At 45.8% G+C, this 16,500-nt stretch overlaps 1 protein-coding gene and 1 long non-coding RNA gene across 3 annotated transcripts in view; one reads left to right on the top strand and one right to left on the bottom strand.

The window, feature by feature from the left end:
* The window catches only part of XYLT1 (xylosyltransferase 1), a 367,139-nt gene that overhangs the window by 323,657 nt on the left and 26,982 nt on the right, over window positions 1-16,500 (top strand). For both annotated transcript variants that reach the window (XM_009430383.5, NM_001037289.1), the window contains 3 exon segments: window positions 4,582-4,798; window positions 7,400-7,576; window positions 11,131-11,393. In XM_009430383.5, coding sequence (XP_009428658.3) covers window positions 4,582-4,798; window positions 7,400-7,576; window positions 11,131-11,393 — 657 coding nt within the window.
* The window catches only part of LOC104002540 (uncharacterized), a 393,316-nt gene continuing 384,369 nt past the window's right edge, over window positions 7,554-16,500 (bottom strand). The window contains exons 3-4 of the long non-coding RNA XR_001710243.3: window positions 11,316-11,400; window positions 7,554-7,689 (exon numbers count right to left, since the gene is read on the bottom strand). This is a non-coding gene — a long non-coding RNA (uncharacterized LOC104002540). The remainder of the gene's footprint in view (window positions 7,690-11,315; window positions 11,401-16,500) is intronic.

The following is a 16,500-nucleotide window of genomic DNA, read 5'->3' as shown; positions in this document are numbered from 1 at the left end:
CATCTTCAGCTTCCAAACCCTGAAGTCTCCTCATCACAGTAGACTTTTCTTGAGCAGCTGACCTGCACTGTCCTAGGACCTGGAAGGGAGGCACAAAGTCCGGAGCCAAAGTGTGTTGTAGTGAGAATAAAGGCTACCTGCGAGGAGACAGGTAACTCCAGTCTGAAGACAGAGTAACGAGGTCTGTTGCAGAAATGCAGACAGCTCTAGAACTCTGAGCAGACTGGCTCAGTGGAAGAGGAAGCATTTTTGTGCCACAGCCCTGGCTACCTGCCCTGTCTGGAGCCTAAGAACCTCCCCACACATCATGGTTGTGATGAAGTTGAAATCATTCAGGCATGTATTAGGACTTTTTCAAATGTAAGTGAGGAATCTCATCTCAAAAATGCCTTAAGCACATAACACACAAGTCTGGGAGAGGGTCAGGCACAGTGAGATCCAGAATCTCAAGTGAACCCATCAAGCGCTTGGCACTGTGTCTTTCTGTCTCCTATTTCCAGTTTGCTCCATTGTCAGACAACCTCTATATTCATGGTGATGAGATGGCTACCAGCAGCCCTAGGCTCACATCCTCCCTGCCAGAAATCTCATAGAAAAGCCCCTGCTTCTCAGTAACTCCAGCAACAATCCAAGACCTAGTCTCAGACCCAGCTTGCATTGCTGGCCCATCCCTGAACTGATTATGGAGGCCAGACAGATGGGATGCTCTGATCCATCCTGGGTCATGTTCCCACCCCTGGTGCTAGGGTGAGGATACAGACCCAAGTAAACTGAGATTTAAGGATGAGTCCAAAGTAAAGCAAAATGTGGTTCCCAGAAAAATCATAAATGGATGCTGAGCAGGCAAAAACAAGGCATGGAGCACCGATACCTGCTGCAGCATGGATGAACCTGGAAAACATTATGCGAAGCAAAAGATGCAGACACAAAAGGCCATATATTGTATGACTGCCTTTATATGAAATATCTAGAATTGGTAAATCCATAGAGGCAGAAGACAGACTGATGGTTATCAGGGGCTAGCATGAATGGGGAGTGGCTGTGTAATGTGTATGGGGTTTTCTTTTGGGGGCTGATGAAATGTTTTGAAGCTAGGCAGAGGTGACAGTTGGACAACATTGTTAATGAACTAATTCCACTAAACTGTACACCTTAAATGCTTAATTTTAAACCACTGCTGTTATAGCAGAGCCCCTGATCCCCCTCCAGTCTGCATGGAGCCTGCATGGAGTAGGCACTCGGTGCTGCCTGTAGCAATCCACATAGCGCCTTTGTGGAAAATAGAAAAGGCAGCTCTTCCTCGAGACACTTAGATCCCCTTCATCATCAAATCATTTCTTGGTCTCTTGTTATTTTACATCGTGTGGATGTTATCTTTATTAAAAACGTATGACCTTTTCAATCTGTGTCATCTGCCCAAAGCAATCTCCCAATTAAGCCAAACTGGTCTGCTCCCCAGATCTCTGATGAGTCTGTTTTCTGTCTAGAATGTCCATTTTTCTCTCCTCCCTGCACCCCTCCTAGCCTTACTCAAGCCCTGCCTCATCCATGACGCCATCCCTGACCACCAACCAAGTCCACAGTATGCTGGCTTTTCAGCCTTGCCCTAGTCCCCATTTTTCCAGAAGTTCCTCGAAACTCATTTAACCTATGGTTACATGTGCCTGTATCATATTTACTCAGTCAGACTATGAGTTCCTAGAAGATAAAGCCTGTTGTTTATAGTGTTTCATGTCTTTCACTGTACCCGCCACAAGGCTGGGGTTGTGGTAGGTGCTGGACATGTATTTGCCTATTGATGGATTGAGTATCTATCCATTCTTTGAATACTCACTAAGTACTTACTGTGTGCCAGGCACAGAGTGATGAGTAAAAACAAGAACAACCCTAGCTCACATGAAGCTTGTAGTCTACTGGAAAGGGTAGACAGTAATCACAGAATCACAGAAATGTGCTATGGCAAGTTGCTGAGTTCATACACCTGTAAATATGGGTTAATAAAAGTACTGTCTCTGGGGTTTTCATGAGAATTAAAGTAGATAATCCATATAAAGCCCTTGGAATGATAATGCTCATATGTTTTCATTGCCATGGTGATGGTGGTAGTGATAATGGGGATGAAGATGGTGGTGATACTGAAATTGGTGACGATGGTGGTGATGATGACAATGGTGGTGATGACAGTGGTGATAATGAAAATTGTGATGATGGTAATGGCAATGATGGTGGAAGAAATTACAGTGTTGTAAGACTGTCAGGACTGAGAGAGTAGCTTTTGGTCTGCAATCTAATCGATGAATTGAAGTTCACTCAGGGAGCACTGAAGGGGAGAGGAAGAAGACAATCATTCCCAGCACATACAGAGTCCATGACCGAAGGCACATGTGTAGGGAAACTGTGGTGGTGTGGAGAAGCATTCATACAATAGAGTTATTTATAAGGGCTTGAAAAATCCAGAGTCCTGGTCGTGTGTAAGGGCCAGCAGCCTGAAGGAGCAGAAAGATCCCTGAGTTCAACTCTAGACTGTAAGCTCCCATCTAGATAACTAGCTCCTTAGGAGGCAGAGCTCGTCCTTACTTCTCCTTGACCTCTACCATGGGCCAGCACAGTACCTGGCACATAATACGTGAAAATGGTGATAGTGGTGCTGATAATGAAGATGGAGATGATGATGATGGTGGCAGTGACAGTGATGATAATGAAAATGGTGATGATGGTAATGGCAATGATGGTTATGTGTGCAATGAATGCTAATTGCTAATGGACTGAGCGTTTGGCCCAAAAGCCTTGGTTCTAGCTCTGACCACCCTCCCAACACGCCCACGTCACCAGCTCTGGGACCTGAACAGCTTTGGTTTCTGCATCTGCAAAATAGGAAATGCCAACTCTGCCCAGCCTGCCTTGCAAAATTCTAAACAAGATGATTATATGTATATAGTTACTAGAGTAGGAGTTATTAATCTAGGGTTCATGGGAAAAATTCAGGGGAGGTTCGTGATTTTGGATGAGAAGAAAATGCTATCTTTTTTAATGGAATTCTAACTGAAATCTAGCTAAAGGTAGGTAACAAATCACAGTAGTATTAGCAGTAACTGACTCGGTCACCAGTAGGAATCATCTATTTTCCTATCACATTATAGTTGGTGCAGATACCTCTAAATATCATTTATGCTCACCACTACTTCAAAATTTCAGGAGTTAGGCCAGGCGCAATGGCTCACACCTATAATCCCAGCACTCTGTGAGGCCAAGGTGGGTGGATCACCTGAGGTCAGGAGTTCAAGGCCAGCCTGGCCAACATGGTGAAACCCCATCTCTACTAAAAATACAAAAAAAAAAAAAAAATTAGCTGGGCGAGGTGGTGTGTGCCTGTAATCCCAGCTACTCAGGAGGCTGAGGCAGGAGAATCACTTGAACCCAGGAAGCAGAGGTTACTGTGAGCCAAGATCATGCCACTGCACTCCAGCCTGAGCTACCGAGTGAGACCCTGTCTCAAAAAAAAAAAAAAAAAAAAAAAAATTACAGGATTTAATAGACCTGCCATGATATCTTGTTATTTAATGTATTAATAAAGAAACACACGTAGTACCATACATTCAGTGTTTTAAAATGTATTTTGTAATCCAGGCCCCATGCAGTAGCTCACACCTATAATCCCAGCACTTTGAGAGGCCAAGGTGGGAGGATTGCTTGAGGCCAGGAGTTTTACGCCAGCCTAAGCAACATCGTGAGACCCTGTCTCTACAAAAAAATTTAAGCAGCAGCCAGACATGGTGGTGCATGCCTGTAATCCCAGTGCTTTGGGAGCCTGAAGCCAGAAGTTCAAGACCAGTCTAGGCAACATAGTAAGATCCCATCTCTACAAAAATAATTTTAAAAATCAGCCAAACATGGTGATGCATGCCTGTAGTCCTAGCTACTCAGGAGCTGGAGGCAGGAGGGTCACATGAGCCCAGGAGTTTGAGGCTGCGGGGAGCTAGGATCACACTAGTGCTCTCCAGCCTAGGCAACGGAACACGACCCTGTCTCAAAAAATAAAAATTTTAAAAATGTTGTAATCCTGTATATAATGTGTGAGTCAAGAAGCACAGGCATTACTTTATATCAGAACTTTGGTGGATTTTTATTTTTCACTGTTTCATAACCCTGTATATTTTGTTGTATGCATTGAAGATTACTATTCTGAGACAAGGGTCCATGGTCTGCATTCACTAAACTGCCAAGACCTCTATGGCATAAGGAAGTTGTTGCCAAAGTTCTCTAGAGAAGGAGTAGCTGTAGCAGATGATCACTGTCATCTGACTGTGCTGGGTAAGTCCCCTGGGCTCTCTAAGCCTCAGTGCCCTCATATGAAAGTTGGGGGTCAAATAGTACCTGCATCATAGGGGTAAATACAGTGACATGCCTCACTTGTGGGGATCAAGTGATAAACTCCACGCAGAGCCCTGGAGCAGTACCTGGCACACAACAGGCACTCAATAATTGCCGTCATCGCTATGATTGTGTTGTTTTATTTGGACTCTGGCTGGAGTTCTGTCTTTCAGGACACCTCTGGGCTAAGGGCAGCTTTCTCCCTCCCAGGTTCATTCGGAAGCAGGGCCTGGATCGGCTCTTCCTGGAGTGCGACGCTCACATGTGGCGCCTGGGAGATCGGCGGATCCCAGAGGGCATTGCTGTGGATGGCGGTTCGGACTGGTTCCTGCTGAACCGGAGGTTTGTAGAATATGTGACCTTCTCCACAGACGATCTGGTGACCAAGATGAAACAGTTCTACTCCTACACCCTGCTTCCTGCTGAGGTGAGTATCTGGGAAAATTTTCCCAAGAAAGATAGGGGCTTGTTCTAGCCTTTGTGGCAAAGCAGATGCTGAATTTTTGCAAAGAGATTCTGGGTCCACCTACATTGTCCTCTACACACCCAGACATCCTTGCTGTCTTAGCAGGATGCCTGGTCTCCCTCCAGTCTGCACAGAGGCTGCGTGGAGTAGACACACGGTGCTACCACCAGCAGTCCACACAGTGTCTTTGTGCAAAATAGAAAAGGCAGCTCTTCCTCAAGATACTTGGCTTTCATTGGTCATAAAAATCACATGATACACAGATTTTGTTAGAACAAGAACCTTATGGCTATTTTCCAGAAAACTGTTATTTAAAAAACCCTTCTGATATCCACAATGCTGATGGCACCCCTAAAAGGTATGTAGTGTGTAACCTGCACAACTGTATATGCTGACCCTTTCAGGACACACCCACATCAACTTTTTTTTTTTTTTTTTTTTTTGAGACAGTCTTCCTCTGTCATCCAGGCTGGACTGCAGTGGCACAGTCTCTGCTCACTGCAACCTCCACCTCCAGAGTTCAAGCAATTCTGCTGCCTCAGCCTCCTGAGTAGCTGGGATTATAGGTGCCCACCACCACACCCAGCTAATTTTTGTATTTTTAGTAGAGATGGGGTTTTGCCATGTTGGCCAGGCTGGTCTTGAACTCCTGGCCTCAAGTGGTCCTCCTGCCTCAGCCTCTCAAAGTGCTGGGATTGCAGGCATGAGCCACCATGCCCGGCCGCCACATCAACTTTTGACGCATCCTTCACAATGACCAATCATGTAATGACCACCTTTTTACACCAAGCATGCCTTTTCTCATGTTGAACATTGCTCTTTTATTCCCTGAAGAAAAGGGTGTTGGTTTCATAAGTCATCCTCCATTAATCCAGAGTATTCTAAAACAGTCCCAGCCCCATCTAGAAGTGGGGAGGGGATCCAGTTCTGAAGGATTGTCACTGACATTCCCTTAGCTGCCTGCCGGTCAGAGCTGGGTTGAGGGATTCCAGATTCATCTTCCTGACCTCCAGGTTGATTGCACCCTCATTTCCAATCCAGCTTGAGAACAGTGCAGAGCTGGTTCCGTTTCTATTGAGTCTATGGCATTTCTCATGAATGGTCCCTTGTTCCTTCCCGGGACCACATAGGTTATGTGTGTTTCTGCAGGCCACACTCCCAGTACATCTCTCACCTGTGTCTGGGGCAGTGCCAGGCTCCGGGGAGGGCTGACTGCCCCCATCACCCAGAGGGATGATGAGCTTGTCATCACTGGGCCAGGTTTTACTATTCTGCACACATGTTAAGTAATCAGCTTTTAATCCTATTTCAGCAAAAATCACCTCTTCTCTCAATTCTGATAACCTCCTCATCCATTATATTGCAGGTAATTTCTGTATCATTATGAAAGGACACAGGGCAATCAGTAATTGGGTACATTTTCCCACTGCTTGTTGGAGAATGTATGCCTCCCTGGGCTTGTAGGCAATTCAAGCTTAAAATCCAGGTTCATGGGCATGTCATTTAGTGTCACAGGAAGGTCAGCAGGGGGTGGTGGGTGGAGCCTCATTTACCCACCCATCCATTTAGAAGGGATTGTTTGGGAGTTTGGCTATTTTTAATCAAGACGCCCACCACGATACTGGTGACCAAAGCTCCGTGTGTGTGCTTTCTCTGCCCCTCCCTGGCCCCAGCACACACAAGCACATATACTCCAGGGTCTCTGTTCAGTCCCACCTCCTGCATCTCTGCCTTCCCTCCCTTCTCCCAGACCACTTCAAGAGGACTGGTTTAGAAGAAATCAGAAGGCTGTGCCCATAAACTTGTAACGGGCAGACACAGATTCCCCAACAGCTTCCCTTAGGGAGAGAGAACAGGAAGGAAATATATTTGCCTGGGACTGTCTATTATAGAAATCTTTCTCTCTCTCACTCTCTGGCAGTCTCTCAAGTACTCCAGTGATTGTTTCTCCTCTAGTTTTTCTTTTCAGATCCAACATGGCCTCTTTCTCAGATCCCTTAAAGCAGTTGGCCAAGAATCCTGGGATTAGGGAGAAAATATGAAAATATGGCACCTGGTTCAGTACCATGGACAGCAAGCAGCCCCACCCACTCCCTTCCCTATGTTGCCGTCCCGCGACGCAGGAAGCCCTGGGTCTAATGCAACCATCAATCTGGTCTCCCTACCCCAGGGGTGAAATTCCAGCACACTAGTCAGACTTGAATCCCTTTGATTTGTCTGTTGGACAGAGCATCCGCCTGCGCTCTGAGTTGGACCACATGGGCAGCTGACCTCAAATGCATGCAGAGAACATAAGAGTCCCTTGACAGTCGGGTAGTTGTGTTATACATTTTTGCATTGCTAGGAAGGAAAATCTGAGGCTTGGTAATTTATAAAGAAAAGAGGTTTATTTGGCTTGCGGTTCAGGAAGCTGCCCAGCTTCTGATGAGATGCCACATTCTTTTATTCTTTTAAACAACCAGTTCTTACATGAACTCAGAGCAAGGGTTCACCATTTCCCACCCCAGTTCATCTGTGGGAGGCTGGGAGAGGTCTCAGGCTGGGTCCCTCTCTCCCCTGCAGTCCTTCTTCCATACAGTCCTGGAGAACAGCCCCCACTGCGACACCATGGTGGACAACAACCTGCGCATCACCAACTGGAATCGCAAGCTGGGCTGCAAGTGCCAGTACAAGCACATCGTGGACTGGTGCGGCTGCTCCCCCAATGACTTCAAGCCGCAGGACTTCCACCGCTTCCAGGTGAGACTTTCTCATGGTCTTCCAGCCTCCTAAGTGATGCCTTCCCAACAAACCTCTGCAGAAATCCAAGGCCAGACCTGCAGGTCATCTTATCACATGGTGCCCAAACCTGGCTGTTGATAATAATAGTTAACAGTATCAACAGTATCAACAATAGCCAGTGTTTATTGAGCACTTACTTCAGGGATGTTCTAACCACATTGACTTATTAACCCAAAAACAACAAATGACCTTTCATTATTATTCCATTTTAGGGATATGAAAACTGAGGCACAGAAAGGTTAAAAAAAACTTTCCAAAGGCCATACTCATATCGTCTTCTCTTTATTCCCTTTTCATCAGAATCTCCCAAAATATTTGTTAAATTTGTACCCAGGAATATGCTTTTAAGTATATATCTAGGGCTGAGCTTTTCAACCTCAGAACTCTTGCCATTGTGGCTGGATGATTCTCTGTTGGGACATGCTGTCCCGTGCATGGGTAGGATGCTTAGCAGCACCTCTGGTTGAGAACCCCTCATCGGTGATATCGACGAATTTGTATTTTTAATGAATTGCACTTTTCTGAGGAGCAGCCAGGTTTGGAAACCACTGTGTTCTGTGTACTTGAAGGAGTAAGAAGAGGTAGAACGTTATCCCCTTTACAGCTGTCTCTGGGCAGCCTAACAATTTACAGTTCTGGGGAAGGGCAGAGCAGGAGGGTGGGGAATGCTCATCCACTTACCACGAGCCCTGAGAGTGCTTGGCTCCAAGATGGGCACCCCTTCCTGCTCTGCTCCCTCCAAGCCAGCATGGTGGCTTCTTCCTCCAGCCCTCCCCCCACCTAGCAGCAGAGAGCACAAATATGAATGCCACTGAATGGTTAAGCGAATCACTCTGAGGTCACTAGAGCCACCGTGTAGAGATGGTATGCTACTTCCCAAACCACTAACACAGGAAGGCAGGGACACAATGCCAGGCTCATAACCCAGCCAAGGTGCCCTTGATGTGGAGCGGGATGCTGTTTGTTTGTGTTTGATCTCCTCTGTGCCGGGCTGTGTGGGCATTGGCTTTACTGGGGCAGACATCACTTTTATTGTTCAGGTAAGGAAACGAAGGCATGGAGGGGTGTTCCAAGTGGGGTTTTTTCCAGCAGTCCCTGCTGCCTTCCTGGTTTTGTGCCTGTATGAATGCAGAGTACACTGCAGGTTTTCTGTCATTCATATTCCCCTTAAGGTTCCCACACAGCAGCTCCAGCCACCTTAAGCTGGCAGACAGGGAGCTGCCTAAACTCACATCTTCCCTGCAGAAAGGATATGCTGAGCCGAAAGAGGGTTGCAGGGGAATGTTTGTTTGACCTATTCAGTGAATTCCCATGTTTGGATAGGACCCGTCCCTCACTGCCCTAATCGCAGAGAATCAATCTTCATCACTTAGAGCACAAAACCTCCATGTGCTGATTCCCAGAGCCCTGCACTCCCCCAGGCACAAGCAGCTGTATCCTAGCCTGGCATCCTGGGGACATTGTAGCCTCTGACAAGGAGTGCCTCATGTGTTCACAACAAGCAGAGGAGATTAAGAATATCCCCCAAGATCTAGAGTCAAGACACTGCTGCCTGTAAGGAACTCAGAGTTCTTGCGCGAAGAACTTGGAGAGAAAGAATAATATGGTAACGTGCCCTGTTTGTTAGAAGATCCAGCTATGGTCAGAATCGCAGGCAGAGAAAGGAGTTTGTTCTGCCCCTAGATGGGTTCCTGGTAAGAAGGGGCTAGTGATAATAATCAAATAGCAGCCTACACTATGTGCTAGACACTATGCTAGTAACCCATTTTAAGGATGCTGAGGCCCAGAGAGTTTGAGTAACTTGACCTGCACAGCTAGACAGTAGCCAAATGAGGATTTGAATTCAGGTGGTCTAACTCTCTACAGTGCTAAGCTGTGCTCCCCACCACAGAGAGGTTTCCTGAAGCAGATTGGCAATGAGATGTTTAGAATAACACCAAGGGTACTTAATGATCAGGGGGCTTCCCAGTTTACTCAGTTGCCTCAGTCCTGGAGTGATACAGTAGAAAGGGCTTGGATTTTGGAGTCATGCATTTGGGCTTCAAATCTTACAATGGTGTGAGTCTGTACATATCGCTTTGCCTCTCTGAGCTCAGTTTTCTCATCTGTAAAATGGGAATCATAATACCTGCCTTGCCAAGTTACAGGGAAAATTAGAGGTAATGACATAAGTAAGTCCATTGCCCTGTGTATTGTGTGTGGTCAGTAGTTGTTGCTGCTATTAATCTACCACCATGAAAACAGTGCTGGACCCAAATTTAGGTCAATAATAACACTAATAAGCTCCTCAAGGGAGAGACCTGTGTTTTATTTGTCTCTGCAGCCCTACACAAGGGGTCAGCAAACTCTACCCCTGGGGGTCAAAGTCAGCTCACTGCCTGCTTCTATAAATGAAGTTTAGTTGGAACACAGCCATACCTATTTATTTAGTCTCTTGTTCTTGTCTGTGGCTGCTTTTATGCTATAAAAGCGAAGTTGAAGGTTTCAAAGCTATTTTATTTTAAATATTTACTGTCTGGCCTTTTACTGAATATAAAGTATAACACCTGGTAGATTACAGGTGCTTAGTATTTCTTTAACCCTGGACCCTGACTCTTCCTCCCATCTCTGGGCCTGTTTCCTTGAGAGTTTGGTTGCTATCAGTGGTCCTGAAACACTGAATCATAATCACCTGGGAATTTTTTTTTTTTTTTTTTTTTGAGCTACACTCCAGAGCTATTGACTCAGTAGGTCCTTTTTCTCTGAGACAGAGTCTTGTTCTGTCACCCAGGCTGGAGTGCAGCAGCAGTCTCGGCTCACTGCAACCTCCACCTCCTAGGTTCAAGTGATTCTCCTGTCTCAGCCCCCTGAGCAGCTGGGACTACAGGTGTGTGCCTGGCCTGGAATCTGAATTTTTCAAAGTCCCAGAGATTCTGATCCCTTGTGAGTCTGCAAGTTGGCTGAAATACCAAAGAGGCAATAGGGCGTGGTGGAGACTGCAGTGAGCAGAAGAACCTAGGTGCTGTCTAAAGGAACAGCCACTACCCTTCAGCTTTAACCAGTTGTTACCATGTGGAGTGTGGGCCTGGGGTTGCCAGATCTATTGCTGTTTAAAGAGAAGCCAAAAGAATTTCCGTGAACTCTTTCATGTTTTAAATATGGCTAGCTAAAATACATCTGCAGGCTGTATTTGCCCTAGATTACTAGCCTGTGACCTGTACCTAAATGATGTCTGAGATCCATCCCAGCTATTACCATCTAAAATTATTTAGTTTATTTAACAGACATCTAAATGATGCTTACTAAGTGCCTATCATTGCTTTAGATGTTCTGCACAGATTAACTCATTTAGTCCTCCTCACCCCCGTATTATAACCCATTTTACAGATGTTGAACACAGAGGTGCAAAAAGTATCAGAGCTAATTCGGGTCCAGCAGAGCTTTGCTTCTAACCACAGGATATGCCCTTAGGTTCCCCCCAACCCCCAGCACTCGCTGATGTGGCTTTTCTATTTTTAATCCCATGAGTACAGCAGACAGCCCGGCCTACCTTCTTTGCCCGCAAGTTTGAAGCCGTGGTGAATCAGGAAATCATTGGGCAGCTGGACTATTACCTGTACGGGAACTACCCTGCAGGTACCCCGGGCCTGCGCTCCTACTGGGAGAATGTCTACGATGAGCCTGACGGCATCCACAGCCTGAGCGACGTGACACTCACCTTGTACCACTCCTTTGCCCGCCTGGGTCTTCGACGGGCCGAGACGTCCCTGCACACGGATGGGGAGAACAGCTGCCGGTGAGCCCTATATGGGATGCAGAGAGGAGAGCTGAGAAGCAGGAGGAGGCTCAGGGTACAGAGTGGGGGGGTCCTTCTTCCTCTTTAGGGATCTGCAATGCAATGCCACCCTATGCTTTCTCTCTTCCTTTGCCCAAAACTCATCTAACGCCACCCTCCTAGCGTGCGTGGCATTTCCAATCCAAGCTGTGCTTTACTTTCTCAGATACCAGATATCCTATGTACCCAATGATTTTACTCATTCTTCATGCTACATATATATACTTTACTTTAGAAGGAAGCTTTTTGTCACCATATCATATGTAGCATTTGTCTTAAGTGGAAGGTACAAAACTTTTTTTGATGGAAAATGTCAAAGATGTACAACATAGAACAGTGGAACCCCATGTTCCCGTCACCCAGCCCCGGCAGTTTCCAACTCGGGGCTGATCTTGTTTCATTTTCATCTTCACCCACCTTCCGCCTCCTCCCGGATCAGTTTGAAGTCAATCCCAGACATCCTATCATTTCAGCCATCAATATTTTAATAATGTATCTCTGAAAAATAACTCTTTTAAAAACATTCACCATAATGTCATCACACCTAAAAATATCACAAAGAAAATTAATAGGCAGAACTATCGTTGAAACTTCTCAACCACCCCTTACAATTGTCTCATCTACCACTAACTGCCAACACTTCAGGAAAGAGTGTTCTAGAAGATGAGGGGGAGGTAGGAAAATAATTCAACATAATCCCTTCTCCTCTCATCTCTTTCCCTAAGCCAGTCAAGACTTTCACGTTGTGTACCCTTTCTTTTGTTCTGAAGCAATATGCATTTTGGATATTTACATAATTGCAACAAGAATTGGGTATCCTGTTTTCTTCCCTTGGCATTATACTATTAGCCCCCATTTCTCCACGCTGCTCAGTAGCTTCCGCAATGATAATGCCTCTAGTATTCCACTGAGCAGAAGTTCTAGAGTTTGCTTAATCTGGCCCTTCACTATTGCCATTGTCAGTAATGTACCGTTGTAAATAATGTTCTGATGAATATCTTTTCTCAGAAAGCCCTTTTTTTCCATTCTCTCTTTTGATTATTTCCTTAGGATAGATTCCCAGAAGTGCCTCTAATCACTCTCCTTCTTTTTCTTGTTCATTTAACAACATAGCATCTTTTTTTTTTTTTAGCGTCAGTCTCTGACGGGGCTGGGGGGAAAGAAGATTGTTCACTAACTCTCTGAAAACACAGGCAGGTTTCCCACCTGGTGTCTCATCCCTGGCCAGCAAGGTTTCTGCAGGGCTGTGACACTGTCCCATCACCTCCTCACATCCCTCGGCTTCTCTCTCCATAAAGTTTCTGATTTAGTTTAAAGGGAGACTAGTGTGGGTTAGGAACCCAGGACCTGCAGTTTAAACTCTGCTTACAAGCTATTGACCTTGGGCAACTCATTCATCTCTCTGAGCTTCGGTTTCCTCATCTGTGAAATGAGAAGAGTAATACTCATCATTTTTGTATCATAAGGTGTTGTAAAGTGTAAAGGAGATAATCATCAAAAACTACCTGATGAGTTAGTTATACAGTGTTTTTTTGAGACAGAGTCTTACTCTGTCGCCCAAGCTGGAGTGATATCTGCAACCTCCACCTCCCAGGTTCAAGCGATTCTTCTGCCTCAGCCTCCTGAGTAGCTGAGACTATAGGCATGTACCAGCACACCCAGCTAATTTTTGTATTTTTAGTAGAGACAGGATTTCACCAGGTTGGCCAGGCTGGTTTCGAACTCCTGACCTCAGGTAATCCTCCCACTTCAGCCTCCCTAAGTGCTGAGATTACAGGCATGAGCCATTGCGCCCAGCCTTGTTATTCCCATTTTAACAGCATTTTATGTACTAACTGCTCAGGGTTCAGGTCATTGCTGGTATCTTAGTTGCCAGTTGCCATTATGATGCAGCCAACAGTGAACCTACTGTGTGTGATGGTAACAATTCCTTGTTCTCTCCCTGTGTTTTCTTTGCTCACTGCCTCCCACTGCACAGCCACCCCTTCTCATTCTCAAGTCAACAAAGCCATCCAAGGACCACCTCCTCTATGACACTTATTAAGATAGCTCACCCCACACCCACCGTCTCCCAAGCTGAAAGTAGTTCAGGGACTTCACCTTCAGCATGTGCGGTATCTTGGCTCAAGGTCACCAGGGAGTCTCTCTCCCTCCACTGCTAGTCTGGAAGCAGAATCCCTGCATGTATCCCCAGTAGACAGTGCAGTGCCTGCCACTTGGAAGGCAAATGTCGTTCCATAATAATTACAGTTGCAGGCTTCCTAGAATGTATAAGGTAAATGATCTTACAGGAAATTCCAAAAGACACCCCCAATTTATCTAGGGTTGTTGAAAGTTTCTCCTAGTACTCATTTTGGAATGAAGTGAGCCGTCACGTTGCCTCGAGCCAGGAATCCTCTGGTATCCACCTCGTTTTTTATTGTAATGGAACTGTGGTGCCTTGCTGGGGGCAAAGCCGATGTATTTATGAATAGGAGCCTGAAAATAAATCAGGACAAAAGACCCTTATCCCAAAAGGCAGAAGAGAATGGATTCCTAGCCCCAGGGCATGTGGGGAAACAGCAAGTGAAAACTTTAACAGTCTCGTTTTATCTGGGTATTTTAGGCAAATTGTGCCTTTCCAGTCTATAATATAACCTTTCATTAAATAATGTTTATTGATTTTTTTTTCTCATTATAAACTAACACATGTGCATTGCAGAAGTTTCTGAAATGGCAGGTTGAGAGAATCAGAGTAAAGTTTGCATATAATCTACCATCCAGAAATAAGGATGTCAGCATTTTATTGCAGGTCCCCAAATGCCCTCCGGGGCAGGCATGAAGCACTAGAATCACTCAGTGTGCCCCCTGCAGGGTGGGCTGACCATGGGAACCTGGAGGTCCATGGAGCTGAACCCCAATACATTCCGTGGGAATGCAGACAGAGTTGCCAACCAAATCTCCTAATTTTTTTTAGTGCTCATCGTATTTAAATAAGAAAGAAAAACACCTTTGGGCCAAACGAATACTTCGGTTGCATTCCTGTAGATGATGATTGATTGTGCGGCATCTTGATTATTTCTCTGTTATTTCTCTGTTTTGAGACATTAACAGTTTTCATTACTAACATACCAAATACAGTCAGGATGAGGCATCAGAGGGCTTTGTGCTCACTCCTTGGTTACAGGGACTGTAGATGTAACTTGAGGTTCAAGAGAAAATCCTTCTAGAATTTTCACTCCTTCAATAAGTACTGATTGAGTAGCTATCATGTGTCAGCCTGTGTGTTAGGCACGGAGAATTCAGCCTTGATCCAGGCGGACCAGGCCTGTGAACTCAAAGCCCTCCCATTCTAGTGTGCAGACAGACAGTACCTAAGCACAAGTAAACCAGAATATAAGATCAATAAGGGTAAATGCTGTGCAAAAAATGAAGATAAAGTCATGGGAGAGTGACAAGTCAGAGGCAGCAATGAGGAAGGAAGTGGTGGATTAGGGTAGCAGGAAACAAAAGGGGGCTAGAGAAAGCGGCAGGGCTTTGTGGACCAGGTAAGGAGTTTGGATTTTACTGAAAGCATGAAGCAAAGTGCTTGTGGCATTTAAGTGAGGGACGATGGACGTGGCTGCTATGGGAACAGGTTATAGTGGGCAAAAGTAAGAGAGGGTGACAATTAAGGAAGCTCCTGCAGAGGCCCAGGTATAAAAGCATGGTGGCTTTGACCAGGATTCTGGCAGTGTGTAAGGAGAATAGAGGATGGAAGGGGCCAGGTGTGATGGCTGACACCTGTAATCCCAGCTACTCGGGAGGCTGAGTCAGGGAGAATTGCTTGAACCTGGGAGGCAGAGGTTGCAGTGAGCCAGTTTCACGACACTGCACTCTAGCCTGGGTGACAGAGACTCCATCTCAAAAAATATAAAGAAGGTGAAGGGAGGCAAGTAATCAAAGATTGACTTCTAAATTTTTTTGACTGCTGCTTTCTGGAAACACTCTCTTCCTTTAACTCCCATAACAACAAATTCTCCTGCTTCACCCACCTCACAGAACACACACTGGCAGTGCTTTGTCTATTGTCATGATAACACTGTGAAACAAACAACTCCCAAATCAGTGTTTTGAAACAATATGCATTCATGTAATGCTCAAGTTCGCAGATCAGCTGGACAGTTTTCCCAGTATGGGCAGGCCTTGCTCCCCTATCTGCAGCCAACTGCAAGTTGGGAGGTGGCTCTGTGGTCCTTGGCTGGGAATAGTTGCCTGAGCCTAGGATGGCTTCAGCTGGGACAACTGGCGTAGCTCTGCTGTTTCAAATGTCTCCTTCTCCAGCAAGCTAGCCCAGGCATGCTCTCATGGTGACCTCAAAAGAGCAAGAAAGCAAACAGAAATGTGCAAGGCATCTTGAGGCCCTGGCTCAGAACTGACGTGACAGCCCTTCTACCACTTTCTGTTGTCCAAAGAAAGAAGATTCCAGAGGTAGAAAAATAGGTTCTGCCTCCCAGGTACAAGGAAACTTGCAAAGTCACATGGAAGAAAGCATAAGATAAAGGAGATGGGAGATTTGGGACATTAATGCAGGTGACCACTGGCTCTTTCATGACTATCTTTGCTGTCCAATACGGTAGCCACAAGTGGCTACTTCAGTGTAAATTAACTAAAACTAAATACAATTTAAAATTCAGTTCCTCAGTCACATTGGCCATATTTCAAGGGCTGAACAGTCACACTTTGCTAGTGGGTTGGGAGATAGCTGCCCCAAAGTCTCACAAATCATCACTAAAGAACTTTACTCATGCAACCAAACACCACCTGTTCCCCAAAATCCTATGGAAATAAAAAGCTTTTGGCCTGACGCAGTGGCTGACACCTGTAATCCCAGCACTTTGGGAGGCCGAGGCGGGCGGATCACTTGAGGTCAGGAGTGAGTTTGAGACCAGCCTGGCCAACATGGTGAAACCCCATCTGTACTAAAAATACAAAAATTAGCCGGGCGTGGTGGCTGATGCCTGTAATCCCAGCTACTCAGGAGGCTGAGTCAGGAGAATCGCTTGAACCCAGGAGGCAGAGGTTGCAGTGAGCCAAGATCACGCCACTG

Source organism: Pan troglodytes, chromosome 18 (genome assembly GCF_028858775.2).
Source record: "Pan troglodytes isolate AG18354 chromosome 18, NHGRI_mPanTro3-v2.0_pri, whole genome shotgun sequence".
Classification (NCBI taxonomy): Eukaryota; Metazoa; Chordata; class Mammalia; order Primates; family Hominidae; genus Pan; species Pan troglodytes.
Note: the sequence above shows the minus strand (reverse complement) of the source record. Positions and strands in the feature narration are given on the sequence as shown.